At 41.6% G+C, this 16,008-nt stretch overlaps 1 protein-coding gene across 1 annotated transcript in view; it reads left to right on the top strand.

The window, feature by feature from the left end:
- Positions 1-4,883: 4,883 nt before the first annotated feature.
- Positions 4,884-16,008, top strand: part of ERICH2 (glutamate rich 2) — a 35,111-nt gene continuing 23,986 nt past the window's right edge. The window contains exons 1-7 of the mRNA XM_048484473.1: positions 4,884-5,006; positions 5,099-5,152; positions 10,518-10,551; positions 13,090-13,126; positions 14,108-14,141; positions 15,108-15,156; positions 15,894-15,930. Coding sequence (XP_048340430.1) covers positions 4,884-5,006; positions 5,099-5,152; positions 10,518-10,551; positions 13,090-13,126; positions 14,108-14,141; positions 15,108-15,156; positions 15,894-15,930 — 368 coding nt within the window. The remainder of the gene's footprint in view (positions 5,007-5,098; positions 5,153-10,517; positions 10,552-13,089; positions 13,127-14,107; positions 14,142-15,107; positions 15,157-15,893; positions 15,931-16,008) is intronic.

Below are 16,008 nucleotides of genomic sequence, written 5' to 3'. Positions count from 1 at the left end.
CATTTATTCATGTTACACATGTATGAAAACATTCAAGGACTGGGGACTTTTCAATAAAAATGAGCCTCAAAGCTAGCAGGAGGGCTTCACAAATGGCTTATAACCACTTACTAGGGGAGTTAATTCTGTTACTTGAAATGGAATGTGTTTCCAGTACAGAGACAGTGCAATCCTAAACTGAGTTGCAGCCTTCTAAATCCATTGAAGTCAGTGGGTTTAGGAGGGTGTAACTCTGCTTAGAAGGAGCTGCCTGGCGTAGTGGTTAAGTGCTTGCACTGCCACTCAAACGGTCAGGAGTTCGAGCCCCCTGTGGGGCAGATATCCTGGCTCATGGTCAACTCAGCCATCCATCCATTCCTTTGTCAGTAAATGAGTACCTAGCACATAGCTGGGGGTAAAGAATAGCCGGGGAAGCTAAATACAAACTACTCCTAATAGTAAAAACGTAACGCTTCATGAAATCACTGCTTGCAGTGGTACCCCAGGGTCGGACACGACTGAAGGGGAAACTTTACCTTTTTAACTCTGCTTAGAATTGCACCTTAAATGTGTTCAGAATCAGAACTTGGCAACTTGAACCTAAATTATGGACATGAGTCATGCCAAATTAATACTTCAAAATAATTATTTTAATGAAAGGTAATATAATATAGAAAAATATTGTAAATATGAGTGCCTTAAGCATCAGTTTTATGAACACAAATCAACTAAGTTCGTACTTTTAGGTCCCACTGATATGAAAAGAAAAATTCTCCCACAGAATCATCTACAAGTGGTTAACTGGGACAGTCACTAAGTTGTACTCATGTGTTTGGCTTTCCATAGGATTCTCTTGCATATAACAGTGACCATCCAATACATATACTAATGAAAACAAGGAGCTCTGCATAGACAGACTACACTGTAGATTATACTTCGGAGAATATGGTGGGATGGTTAAAGAAAGTTATACAAAAATAATTGTAACATGATTCCCCTTATTTTTAATAACTGGCATACATTCCTAGCTTCAGAATTTCACTGATATCTACTTTCTTGCCCAATGATCTCAAAAAAGGATATCTAAAGTGTTAAAAGAAAATGATATCCATAGATTCTGTGATATAATGGAAAGCAAATTCTGCCACAAATAATAATTCCAGGACACATCAAACAATCTCTCCAATGGTTCCAAAATCTACAAATGCAAAGTTTAATTGGTGACCTTAAAATGAAAAATTTTAAAAAACTATTTGGAAAAAAGTCTGATGGTCTCTAGATTCTGTCTAATGGTTGAACAAGAATACTTTGGATACTCAGAAATAAAAAATCTTTTGTAAAAATTATGGCTAAGAGATCTAAAAAAATGAAGATGCTATATGGCCTAAGTTATGGTCTACACCCCCTTTCAGAAAAAAATTATTAGAGATGTCATAAAGAAAAAATATACTAGATAGCACTTAACACTGGATGTATCCGATTACAGGTTAGAGCCACAAAGGGTTTGTTCTAGCAGCATTCTCTCCTGCTAGAATACGGCCATACAGCCCGGAAACCACACAGCACCCAAGTGATTCCAGCCGTGAAAGCCTTCGACAATACATAAAACTGATCATGTTCACAATATCTCAAAATATATTGGGAGAGGGGACAGTTTACTCATAACACTGGTAATCTTATGCAAAGTTACAAACATGTTGGGGTAAGATAATTAATCACAATGATAAAAACAACTGCAAAATATCTAATTCTCAACTGCAATTATGTTGACAGCATGGCGAAGACCCCTATAATCCAAAGCTTCTCAAAGAATTAAAAACCTTCTTGCTTTTACATGCAAAACCACAAATTACTAAATTTTGGAAAAGGAAATTTACATCTCCCAGAACTATAGGACATGATGTGAAAAAAAAATTAATAATTGACCAAATAACCACATAAACTAAACCAGCGCAAAATTCCTCTTATACAGAAATGCTAGTACCCTTTTTGCCATTGGTTGACTAAAATAAGAGATTAGGCACATGCCCTGAAAGATTGAGATATGTACATAATACCACTGAAATATGACTAATCTGCTTAAATTCTGCATCTCTTGTTATAGGATAAATAATAGATGAAACTGAATGAACATTATAACATTTTTTAAAAAAGAGTTATACACATTCTAACAATTTCTCTGAAAGGGACAAGATGTTTTTACTATAGGATATAGTAAAATGAAATTAGATGTTGTACAGAGGCAGAATGGCCTGTTATTTAATACCTTCTCTTGAACACTCCACCCATCCATCAGACAAAATGATTAATTGGACTGGACTGAAGAGGAGGAGACTGTGACTTGGACAAACTACAGAATTCCAAGAACCCATTCAGTCCACATCTCTCTCCCCACACTGTATTACTTAAGGAGAGGAAACGTTGGAAAAAGAAGCTGTTATTCATAAGTGAGTTCATTTCATTGTGGATTTAATCGTTCATTTTCATCATAATGTGAAAGATCAATCAAGAATGTAAGCACAGACCTCTCTGCACACTGGCAGCAATTCAACAGTAAAGAATCAATAGGTTTGAACCCTTAATACAGGATTTAGCCATTTTTAATTGTATGGATTAAAATTAACAGTCTCAACGCGTATTTCAGACCACATATAATCACTCCTCAGAAACACTATGTTGTTTTAAAGTATACAATGAAATCAACACATACAATTTAAATCCTGAATATAAAGACATTCTAACCATTATGCCACACAGATGCAGAGAATTTGAGTTCTTGGCTTTCAAGAATATGCTTTGGAATACTCAAAATTATACACCTTGTGCTGTTGGTAATTGAAAGCCTATTTTTTTCTGATACACAATTGTTCAAATCTCAGTTCTTTATTGATATTTGTATTTCTAGTGCGACAACTTTGCTCTACATGCTTGAAAGTTGTGTGAAAACCTGTTCTTATCCAAAACCAGTTCTTATCCAAAAACATAATACTGCAACTCTCTGGGAACTACCTTCCAGTGATTAGAATACCTTAAGAGCTTTCTTGGAGCTTGGAGGCATTCATATTTCACTTCCTGTTAATGTGAGTAAACCAGAAGACACTTACAGTGCAATCCAGAACAGAATTACTGGAGCAACTCTGTTCTAGATTGCACTGTTAGAAACTTTTAAAGGTATATTAATGTGACCACATTATATTCTGTTTTGATGGTATTTCATGTTTTACATTCTCACCTGTCCCAATCCTACAGACACAACATGCTTTAAATCTAAATAAATAAGAGAAGAGCGATGTCAACTGGGCAAGAAATTGCAAGAAACTGATATTTCTGGCTCCTCTACAGTCCAAAGTCAGACAATGGGGATGTCATTCTTCAGATGATTGATTGGAGAAGATTCTGTCTTGTACAACAAGAACTGTCTTAAAGTTCCCATGTACTACTGCATAAAAACCTAAGTTCCTTCATTTATTTCTACATATTTGTTTGAAAAAAAGCATACACTTATAAATCTCAAGATGTGGACACTTTTGTTCCATAACTTGGGTTAGTGACAGAATGTATACAACCAGAACTGGGGATGATTCCAGATTAATTTCCACCAAATAGATTGGATAGTTTGAGTTTATACCTTTTATGTTTCTCCAGACTTCTGGCTACTGGGACAGATGGGTCAGAAGAGATTTGTCCCCTGATTATTAGGATAAAAGACCCTCTTTCAGCCATTAAACAGGAGTATGCTGGCATTTTAAAGACTGATAAATCTTATCCCAGCACAATCTTTTGTGAGTCATATGCCACTTGATGTTGAGTGAAGGATGTTGTGACTCAAGAAACTTTATGCTGAGGGTTCCCAACTCTAATCTTGGACCATTCCCAGGGATTTGGGTGTGAAACCTGTGGAGTTTGGGAATGGGAGGAAGCTCTGCAAAGTCTGGCTTCTGAAGCTTCCATTTCCTCCTGAAGAATGTATCACTGATGTCTGGAGAGCAGTTGTAATTTCAATCGCCCTCCAGACCCTACCTTGAGGCTGGCTTCTGGAGCTGGAATAACTTTTGTTTGTCCAATCCAATCCAATCCAATCCAATCCAATCCAATCCAATCCAATCCAATCCAATCCAATCCAATCCAAAACCTTTATTAGGCATTAAATATCTTCTTTCAAAAGAGAACCATAGCATATGTAAACATTATCTCACAGTAACATCATAAAAGTATTTCAAAAGAGAAAATTACGTAACATTTAAGATACATAAAGATAAATGCAAAATACATAACATTTAAATTTTGGTCATAAAACATAATACATGAAATACAAAGTACATAAGATTTAAAATTTGGTTAAAAACATGTTGTGCACCTATCGTATTAGAACTTAGAATAACAGGTAATGTGTAAGATACTAAGGCAACAGAAATATATACAGTAAGTTAATTTCAGAATTTGCATTCTGGTTCTTAAAGCTTCGGCTTTGTCTCTAAAGTAACACTGACTCCTACTTTAGCTGTGCTGGAACAAATTTACAGGACACTTTCCTGGGACTAAGACTCACTGAGTTGGAGACCACTGAAATGTTGTCCTCTGCCGTCCACCTGTCTGTGTCTCCCCTCCCCACGTTTAAGAACCTCTCCCTGCCTAGCAACTACAGACAGACAATTACAGAGTACTTAGCACATAGCTAGGGGGTAAAGAATAGCCGGGGAAAGCAATGGCAAACTACCCCACAAAAACGGCTAGCCTATGAAATCACTTCTTTGCAAAGCGGGTACCCCAGGGTTGGACAATGACTCGGAAGGGGGAAACTTTACCTCTTCTGCTCTGCTGCGGAACCTTTTTGCTCCCGTGCGTGTTTCCAGCCGTCCCTCTTTTCCAGGCGGCCCCGAGCTCATGTAGAGCTTCTTGTTGCCATGGCTACGCCTTGGCTGTCAGCTGTGTTGCTTGAGAGACAGGAATGCAGAGAACTGGGAGAAACCCAGGCCAGGTTGTTGACCCGTGGGCAGGTATTGGCTGCTGGACCGCGCCATGAACAGGTAGCTTGTCCTGCTGGTTCCTTGAGGGTTGAAGGCAGGGAGCAGTGCGCCCCGCAATCCCTTGCTAAATCAGTGTCTTCCATTTCCTTTAGGTTCACATTGTGGTGGGCCAAGGGGGGATTTCCAAGCTCGCCAGCCCTTTCAAGGTAGGGAGACCCTTTTATTGCCATGTAAAATGCGCAAGTGCTCTGCTCCAAAACAGCTATGCTAGGATGTTAGGAATTCCCCCCTTCCCTTTTAATACTCGATTTGAAAGGAAGATGTTCCCATGTTATGCTCAAAACATATTTCTGTTATTTGGCATAACTGTAGTTTGTATGTGAAGGGTAGCATATGGGGTGAGGGTAGCATATGGGTGGGGTGGGGGGACTGACCTTTGCATTTGAATACATACAGTGTATGTTCATCAGGCAGACATTGCATCGCTGCAGCATCTCCCCTCCTCCCCTCCATATTGTTACATTCCACACTAAGAAACCCTTCACCTGTTGATGTTCTGCCTTTCCTGTAATTATGAAAGGTCCAGCACAGCCCCATCAGTTCAAAAGCTGGCAATGCTAACCCAAAGGGGGCACTCAGCTCTAGAGTGCAATACAAAGGTTTCTGTTTATTTCCTTGTATATTTTTACCCTTCTTATCTCCACAATAGTGACCTAAAGCAGGTTATGTCATAATAGTTGCCAAAAGGCGGGGAGCAATACAGCTCTTCTCTGGAAAAGGACATCTAAGTGCCACTAATGTTTGTTGCTTTGCAGATGACTTGCTTACAACTCTGTTAACTTACAGTGCCATTTTAAGCAGGTCTACTCAGAATCCTGTTCCCAGGAAAAAATGTCGTTCTTAGGGATTGGTAATTGTAAAATTAGCTTACCTGAAAGCTGAGGGGGGGAGGGGGTTGCAATTACATTAAAGTTTAAAGTAACATTAATATTTTTTATACAATGCTTATGCACTTAGAACTGGGGATAGCAAGTCGTTCAGCAATTAAGGGAGTGAACCTGTTTGTGATGGCATTTGGAATAAATTGATTTCTGTATTTATTACATCTTCATACCGCTCCCTAGCAAAGCACCATGAACAGTGTCTGTTTCTCATTCTCCTCCCATCCCCACCCCCTTTATAAATGTTGGGCCACATGAGTAATTAAACAAATATGAGTTGCAGAGCTCTTAAATTGCCTTACTCACATTTGATCTCCTGCCAGACCTGCTGAATTCCACTTGATAACATAAATGGGTTGATCACATAGAGCAGCAGAGGTTCTAAGGCCCTATAGAAATGACAGCTGTTACACATATGAAAGGTGCCCCCTCCCCAGTGTGTGTGTGTTTTGGTCACATTCAGATAACACATCTCTGTGAAAGAATACAGTGAAAGGGAGATTTGCAATCCTTACCTACAACTTGATTAAGGGATTTATTATGGAGAGACATGATATGATATGGAAAGGGCTTAGAATCATAGAATCACAAAGACCCCAAAGGCCACCAAGTCCAATCCCCTGCAATGCAGGAACACACAATCAAAGCACTCCTGTCACATGATCATCCAGCCTCACTTTAAAAACCTCCCAAGAGGAGCAGCAGTGGAGTAGGAGGTTAAGAGCTTGTGTATCTAATCTGGAGGAACTGGGTTTGATTCCCAGCTCTGCCGCCTGAGCTGTGGAGGCTTATCTGGGGAATTCAGGTTAGCCTGTGCACTCCCACACACGCCAGCTGGGTGACGCTGCCTAGCTCAGCTCTGAGCCTCCCAGCCTGCACCCACCTCACAGGGTGTTTGTTGTGAGGGGAAGGGCAAGGAGATTGTCAGCCCCTTTGAGTCTCCTGCAGGAGAGAAAGGGGGGATATAAATCCAAACTCTTCTTCTTCTTCTCTTCTTATGCATGGGAAAGAAGTTGAATGTATGTGTTTGAGTTTATTGTATTCTTTAGAACATCCTAGGCATTACTACTGCTGCTGATGCAGCTGCTTCCATAGGGGGACGTTCTGGAAGCTTAACACACCTACAGTGGTGTTTCAGATGCTTAACAAAGGCTGGTTGTAGTTCTTGTGATGTTAGCTGTTATCTGCCTTGAGTCTCCGTGAGAAAGGCAAACTACAAGTGAAGTAAATAAAATAACAATAAGATAATAAAACTAGAGAGGGAGGAGGAGGTATGAATTTGATGAGTGCTCCAGAGTCTCTGAAATCTTCCTGCTTGCACAGGAGGAGTGAAGTGTATTGTAAGTCAAAATCAGAATGTAAATGGGGAGAAATGGCAAACTTGGGGAAATTCTTTTTTGCTTCTTTTTTTCATGCTTGGTAACATTGGAAAGTCAGATTTCAAGGGGTTTGTTCATCCGAGTAGGTTCAAAAGCTGGATGAAAGTACACCTAGTGGTTTGACCCACGCTCCAGAAAAGATTTCTTTAGCGCAAATGACACTTTCCACACCAGAAAGTTCACAGCAGGCTTCATAGCAGAAGTGCAGCAGATTAAAAAACCGAAATGCTGCCATGCTCACATAAGTTTAATGCAAGCTGTGTTAATTATATGGAAATGAGTTACTGTCTTTTGGCTTGTATGCCTCCCGACCACCTACAATGCTGAAGGAGTAGGCCGCTTCTGATTAACATTTTTTTCCTTTCTCCAAAAGGTCAGTCTGTTGAAATTGACGGTTGACTTGCACAACTGTCTGAAATGTTAAGGACACTGCCCTTTCAAATAGATTCCCTTTTGTTGTTGTTGTTGTCGTTTTGGTTTAGTGTTTAGTTTTAGGGTTTGTCTGTTTTTTTAGTTTTTCTACAAAACAAAATTATTTTGATCCTGCATTTCGTGCAAGATGCCATAAAATAATTTTTATATAAAAGTTAAGGGCACGTGCAAGTATTTTTCCATCCCTTTTGTTAAAATTGTTTGATATCAGGATGGCAGATTTTATTCTGAGTTAGAGCTTTACCTCTGCAGTAGAAACCATTTCCCACTCTAAGAAAGAGCCTGCTGGATCAGACTAGAGTCCATCTAGTCCAGCACTCTGCTACTCACAGTGGCCCACCAGATGCCTTTGGGAGCTCACATGCAGGAGGTGAAAGCAATGGCCTGCTGCTGCTGCTGCTGCTCCCGAACACCTGGTCTCCTAAGGCATTTGCATTCTCAGATCAAGGAGGATCAAGATTGGTAGCCATAGATCGATTTTTCCTCCATAAATCTGTCCAAGCCCCCTTTAAAGCTATCCAGGTTAGTGGCCATCACCACCTCCTGTGGCAGCTTTTTCCAAACACCAATCACGTGTTGCGTGAAGAAATGTTTCCTTTTATTAGTCCTAGTTCTTCCCCCCAGCATTTTCAATGGATGCCCCCTGGTTTTAGTATTGTGAGAAAGAGAGAAAAATTTCTCTCTGTCAACATTTTCTACCTCACGTATAATTTTATAGACTTCAATCCAGTGGCGAAGCCACCAGGGGACGGGGGGTACGCGACGCACCGGGCGCACCATTTGTAGTCTTGTGGGGGCAGAAAAATCCCCCTCCCTCCCCCTTCCCTCCATGGTGCCCCCCGCTGTGCCACCCCCGCGGCGCCCCCCCCCCGCGGCGCACCACCCCACTTACTTTTAGGAATGGAGCAGGCCGCAAGCCTGCCTGCGTTGCCTGGGCCTGATGGGAACTACATTTCCCAGGGGCTCCTGGGAAATGTAGTTCCCACCAGGCCCAGGCAACGCAGGCAGGCTTCCGTCCTTCTTCTCCGGCCTGCTCCTTTCCTAAAAGTAAGTGGGTTGGGGTGCGTGGGAGGGCACCGTGGCGGCGGGGGGATGCGTGCAAAAGCCAGAGTGTGCACCGGGCGCACTCTGGTCTAGATACGCCTCTGCTTCAATCATATCCCCCCTCAGACGTCTCCTCTCCAAACAGTCCTAAACACTGTAGCTTCTCCTCATAGGGAAGGTGCTCCAATCCTTCAATCATCCTCGTTGCCCTTCTCTGCACTTTTTCTATCTCTTCAATATCCTTTTTGAGATGTGGCGACCAGAACTGAACACAGTACTCCAAGTGCGGTCGCACCACTGCTTTATATAAGGGCATGACAATCTTTGCAGTTTTATTATCAATTCCTTTCCTAATGATCCCCAGCATTGAGTTTGCCTTTTTCACAGCTGCCATGCATTGAGTTGACATTCCCAGGGAACTATCAACTAAGACACCCAAATCCCTTTCCTGGTCTGTGACTGATAGCACTGACCCCTATAGCGTGTATGTGAAGTTTGGATTTTTTGCCCCTACGTGCATCACTTTACATTTTGCTACATTGAACTGCATTTGCCATTTCTTAGCCCACTCACTTAATTTATCAAGGTCCGCTTGGAGCTCTTCGCAATCCTTTGCGGTTCTCACCACCCTACATAATTTGGTATTATCTGCAAACTTGGCCACCACGCTACCCACCCCTACTTCCAGGTCATTTATGAATAGGTTAAAGAGCACTGGTCCCAAAACGGATCCTTGGGGGACACCACTCCCTACATCTCTCCATTGTGAGAACTTCCCATTTACACCCGCTCTTTGCTTCCTGTTTCTCAACCAGTTTTTAATCCATAGGAAGACTTCCCCTCTTATTCCTTGACTGCTGAGTTTTCTCAATAGTCTCTGGTGAGGAACTTTGTCAAAAGCCTTTTGGAAATCCAAATAGACAGTGCCCACTGGTTCCCCCTTATCCACATGCCTGTTTATACCCTCAAAGAACTCTAGTAAGTTTGTAAGGCAGGACTTGCCTCTGCAAAAGCCATGCTGACTCTTCCTCAGCAAGTCTTGCTTTACTACATGTTTTATAATTTTATCTTTAATGATGGATTCTACTAATTTACCAGGAACAGATGTCAAACTGACTGGCCTGTAATTTCCTGGATCCCCCTTAGATCCTTTCTTAAAGATTGGTGTGACATTGGCCATTTTCCAGTCTTCAGGGATCGAGCTGATTTCAGGGATAAGTTGCATATTAAAGTGAGACCTACTGAAATCTGCGTGACACAAGAGTTAGTATCTTCAGTATCAACTGAATTTTTCAGAATTCTGAACATGGACTCTTGAGATGTCAGCTTGTGCTAAAATCTGACACGTTTCCTGATCCAGAAAGATAGATTCACTAGCAAAACCACAGATGTAACAAGCCTTTAAAGACATATTGCCAACACAGAATTGTCAGGGCAAGGGGTGAGATGTTGTACACTTGGTCTGTTTTCACCTGAACAACTCATGATTCGTAGTGAAGAGTAACCTCTACAATACTTCGCTGTTTTTTTATACCATCCTGATCTTGCCCCTCAAGAATGTCAATTTACTGACAGTTGCTGTCACTAGCAACATGTTGTAAGAAGAAGCATTACAGTTGACTTACTGTGATGTACTCAACTGCAAATTAGTATCTGAATGATCTGTGAAGATCCCTCTCAGCTGTGCGCATCCAATATGTTGATCTCATTCAGTCCCAGAATACTTCTCCTCAGAGACACCATTTGGATATTTTTTTCTTCTACATTTTCCATAGGTTTCTGGAATGCTGGAAGTGATTGCTCCTGAAGGTATTTTCTCTGAATGATTATTGGACAGTTTTTAGATTAGTATATTTTAATTTCTTAATTCTGAGGGATGTTTTTTTAAATAAAAAGAATAGTTGCTTATTTAGAACATAATTAAAAGCATTTTGAATACCATCCCTTTTCCTTTAAAATGTCTTCTCTTTTAAGAAATTCCTCATTATAGCTATGCTGTGGTTTTTGTCTTTTGATCTCTTACTAATGTTTCAGAGCTCACAGGAATGGTTGACATGAATTTGCTCACACGAGTTTGCCATGGAGCTGACATTCTTGCTCAGGGGACAGTTGTGCTGCTCAAGGAAAACATGTGCAGAGCAAATGCCTGGCCCTCCTCCTCCTCCTCCTCCTCCTCCTCCTCCTCCTCCTCATAAGCAAAAGCCACGTCCTGTGGCATGTTTTAAATCATAGGCGTTCCCCATGAGTGACTTTCATCTCTAGAAACATAACGCAAGACAGGCACATACACATGACTTCCTGCATAACTTTTTGCTGTGGAAGGCTGTTGACAATCAGTTTCATCATGGCCCAGATTGTCACAAGGAAAATATTTATATTTATTTCTACTTCCAGCTTAATCTGATATGGGTTCCATCCGAGTTTTCTCAGCAAGAAAGCAAGCACCCATTCAAGAATGTCCCTTTTCTTTAGACAAAGCATATCCTCAGTTGTCTTATTATGACTCATCAAGGACTGAAGCTTTCCTGGAAGGTCTCAAAATGTTCTTCTGGTAGTCTTGTGGGCAACCTGGGGGCATGTAACGTGCAGTTTTATAATGCATTTTTTTTGGGCTAGTCGTAGTTATTGTGTTCCTACTGATTACAAATAATTGGTTTTGAATCAGTTTAATCAGGGCCACGGGGGGCACCTGGGTGCCATTTTGCCCTAGGCGCCCCTCTGGGAGTCACGTGGGAGGGGACAAAAATTGCACATGCACATGTCACGCCAAGGTCCAGCCACGCCCATCCTCCTTTCTGGAATTTGCTGGGCCTCAGTGCGACAGGAGGCCCGACCCCTCTCTCTTCCCCCGCCCTCGCCTCACCCCAGCCAGGCTGCTTCTTCAGCTAGCAAAGCAGTGGGCTGAAAAAGCTTTTTTTAAGCCAGCTTTGCCAGCAGAAAAAGGTAAGGGGGAGGGGGTGAGGGCAGGGGGAGGGGGCCATCTAGGTGCCATTTTGCCCCGGGTCCCATTTTCTCACCCATTCCTCTGCTAATGGGCTCAGGAAGAAGGAGCCTGAGATTAGTGAGGAATAGACTAACCCCATCACTGAAAAAATTGTGTTCAAGTAAGAAGTAACCAGGGTCAGTGGAGCCCTATCTTTCTTCTTGCAGGATTGATCTGCTGATGACAAACCCTGTGTTATAACCAGGAGGATAAAAATAGATGGCTTAAATAATTAAAACCACAGGTTTGTTTTTAAAGTTACAGCTATAATAAGTTTCTCTTTTTTAAAATCCTGATTTTAAAATGAAATCTGAACATAATGCAAAACATACAATCTCTCAGAACTTAATGAGTCTCTCTTCTTGGTAAAGTAAGTGCTATGCAGGAAAATAATTTTGTCATGATATAGTACAATACTCAATTAGCTTATATTATGACCTGATACTTGAGGACCAGGAACTACTAGAAGTCCCAAGATCATTCACTGATCCACATTGGTGACCACTTGCCCCTATTTATGCTTTAGGAAGCCTGATCTCTGAGGGTGTTTTAGTACTCTATTAGAAATTGTAGCATGAGTGGAGTTGTCCTGGAGAAGGGCAGCTTCATTGCATTCGCCTGCCCACTGCATCCCTCTGTGTACCCCGCAATTGTGCTCCTCTGGGCCACTGAGCACCCAGGAACAATTAGCGAGGACAGCAGATGAGTCTGAAGCAGGAGAGGAGGAATTGACACAAATCTTCATCTCCTCTGTGGATGGAGAAGCTACTCCATTGGAGGAACTGCGACTGTTATGCCAACAGAGCTAAATCTTGGGATCCAAGCTGGTGATTCTACATACTAGCCAACATGAACATTTATAAAGAAGTATAATATTCAGAGTGCTGATAATGTGCCTGTATTCTGTCTGTTCTTTTTCCTCTAATTGTCTTTAACTGATAAATGTTAAAAGCGCGGGGGCAAATATGCTAGGGGGCAGCTCCTGCAACCTTCTGGGACACCTGGATCCGGTGCCCAACACCATGTCAGCACTCCTGTGCCACCGCCAGCCCCATCAGCACAGTGGGGGTTGGCTTCCAACCTGGATTTGCGGCCAGTTGTATCATGGGCCAGCCCTATGAAGGACTTTCTGGTGGCTGGTTTTTGGGGGGGGGGGCGGGGGTTCACCCTCCCAGCACTGCCAGAAAGCTTTCTGGAGGCAGCTGTGCTGTGCTGCGCCAGCGCCCAGGACTATGAATTGGGCTGTAAGGATTTTTTTTTTACAAACATTGTTGTAAATATATCTCAAAATAATTTTGTGTGATTATACACTGAAAATACAATTTGAGAAAATAGCATTCAGTATACTGAACTTTTCTTTTTAGATGGATTCAACCTAGAAAAATGTGAGCCGTTGTCAAGGTAAGGAAAGAAAGACAAGCCTCCATCTTGGTGAGGGTAGAGAGTCATAGCTGAGACCTCACACATCGCTAAAAGTTCCAGATAAACAAGAGCTTTCTCATAAGAAAGAGACTATAACATCTTGAGCCATCCTTTGCTAGATTAATACAATTATGAAGCATTAGCAGGCAGTGAACATGAGTGTATGATTATCACACTTAGGCACTGGATCCTGATTGGTCACCCACAAGGAAGGAGATGCCTGTTCTTTTTCTCCTATTGGTTCCTCAGTGTCAAAAGTTCAAGTGTGGTGTATTCTAAATGCCTACGGAGAAGAATCTCCACCATATGGTATGCTGATATGGATATATGAAGCACACATGCAAAAATGTGTGCAGTTGTAATTCTTAAAGTAAAACCCATGGCAATAGAAGGGGGATGAAATTAATAGGGGAAAATGCTGAAAAGGCAAAATTGCTTTGAGATGCATACAATTTCTTTTGCATGCCAATGAACATTGAGGAGAAACAAAAGCCAAAGTGGGTAAAAAAATGGGCCTCTCTCACAAACTTTTACCACCTTTTCCCTTTCCCTGAGAACCACAAGGTGTATTTGATGTACCTAAGTAGAATGGACATCAGTTGGTTCAGCCTTAATGCAGCCATCTCCAAAATCACCTAGTATTTCCTAATCAAGAGCTGGCAACCCTAAGCGTAGCCCAAAAATCAGACAATAACATGAGGTACACTAAGGATTCTATTTATATTCATTCTAGATCAAAGAGAAAATTGCCTGCTTGATAAGATTTATGCAAAGAATAGGATGTGATTACTGTGTCTAAGGAAATATTGATACATTAAACCACCTATGTTTTCTCTGTGAATGAAGTTCTTCCAGAATGCAGGTTTTGTTTGAAGTGTCCCCCCACCCCCTATGTGACAAAACTATTTTTTATATTCAAACTAATATGCTCATTTTGCAAACAATCTTACTTTGTACTAGGCATAATGGCTTAGGAAGGACAGATGCAATGAAGGTAAAAATCCCTATTTTTGTTGATTTTTCCTGCGTGAAACTGAATTGATCTATCGGCATTTATTTGTTTAAATATTTTATATCCTACTTTCCATTCCAATGGGGACCCAAAGCAGCTTGCAACGTTATCTTGGGTGGATTCACAAGGGATTAGGTGGTCCTTCAGGTACATTGGTCCCACACCATACAGGACTTTGAGAGTCAAGACCAGCACCTTGAATTGTGCCCAGAGACAAAGGGGAAGCCAGTGTGGATGGGTCAAGACTTGGTTGACATGGTCCCTTCGACCCACTCCAGTCAACGTCCTGACTGCGAAATTCTGGTCTAAATGAAGTTTCCAATCTCTTTTCAAGAGCAATCCTACACAGTGTGCATTGCAATAATCTAATCTAATTGTAACTAGGGCATGCTCCACAGTGGCCAGATCTTTTCTGCCAAGGAAAGACCACAGCTGGTTAACCAGTTGAAGCTCATAACAGGCACTCTTGGCCACAGCTGCCATTGTTTATCCAGCAGTTGGCCTGATTTCAAGAGCATGCCCCACACTACAGCCTCTTCCTTCAAGAGGAGTTTAGCTCCTTCTGGAACAGGTGACACTTTAAATGTAAGGTCAGACTGTCTGCCCACCAGTAGCACTTCCATCTTGAAACTTCAATTTATTAGCCTGTAAAGCCTTTATTAGTAAAGAATAATTTATTAGCCTTTATTAGTAAATATCTTCCTGCATTTTTCTTCCTTCCTGGCCCACTTCTAGTATTGAAGGCAGGATGGTAGAAAAATGGTGAAAGCACCAGAGGGCAGCAGGATAAGGCAGGCAGGGAGGGATCAGGGTTTAGCCCTTCTCTCTTGTGCACAAACGGATACGTGCAAAAATACACGTAGATCCCTCTCTCCCTCCACAATCCACAACTAGTTTGCCCTTTCAGTGTCTACATTGGTTGGTTTCTTACTTCTATCTGTGTTTCAGGAACAGAAGAACTGGCAAAATGGAAGGCTGCATGTATTTGGTCCGAATGGTAAGTAGTGGTTTGGGAAGGGTTACATTATGGAGTACCATTTGAGCAGGCTGCATTTTCAGTGGTTCCCATTCACTTCTATGGGATAAAGTAAATAAATTTCAATGTAGGCAGAGATAGGGGAAAACCCTGTTTTCTGAAACAGACAGTGTGGTTGGTAGGTGGAGGGCAATGGTTTAGGCCCCACCCCAGACACACTTCTGAAGATCCCCCTTTCTCCCATGTTCACTCCCACTGGGAAAAAGTAAAGTTCTGAACCAGCATGTGTGTGTCAAGTACTTTTAAGTCACAGCTGACTTATGGTGACCCCAGCAAGGCACTTTTCAAGACAAGTGAGAAGCAGAGGTGGTTTGCCATTGCCCTCCTCTGCAGACTTCCTTGGTGGTTTCGCTTCCAAGTGTTGACCCTTCTTAGCTCTTGAGAACTGATGAGATTGGACTACACCATGTTGCCTTTTCTGAACTACAGTGATGGTTATAAAATTCCCCATATACCGAATTAACATGATTTTGTGCACTATCAACTTGTTTCAGTTGATTTTGCATAAGGGAACTGGGACACTTAACAAAAGTAGAAGCTCCAAGAGTTTTGAAAAGCAAATGATAGAAGATGCTATTCTTTATGTTTCCATATTCTTCAGTTATTTCTTAGTTTTTGATAAAAAATTATTTTTCATCTCTGTTGCATTTAATAAACTGAATGTGTTCAGTGAACCAAACATTTCACCTTGTTTTTAGAAGATGTTGTCATTGAACCAGTTCAAACAGCTCCACGGTAAGATGTCTTTTGTCGTGTAGCTCGTCTCTTCTGTCTCTTTTCAAACAATTAAAACTATATATTCAGACCCATCAT

This window comes from Sphaerodactylus townsendi, linkage group LG02, assembly GCF_021028975.2.
Source record: "Sphaerodactylus townsendi isolate TG3544 linkage group LG02, MPM_Stown_v2.3, whole genome shotgun sequence".
NCBI classification, from domain to species: domain Eukaryota; kingdom Metazoa; phylum Chordata; class Lepidosauria; order Squamata; family Sphaerodactylidae; genus Sphaerodactylus; species Sphaerodactylus townsendi.
Note: the sequence above shows the minus strand (reverse complement) of the source record. Positions and strands in the feature narration are given on the sequence as shown.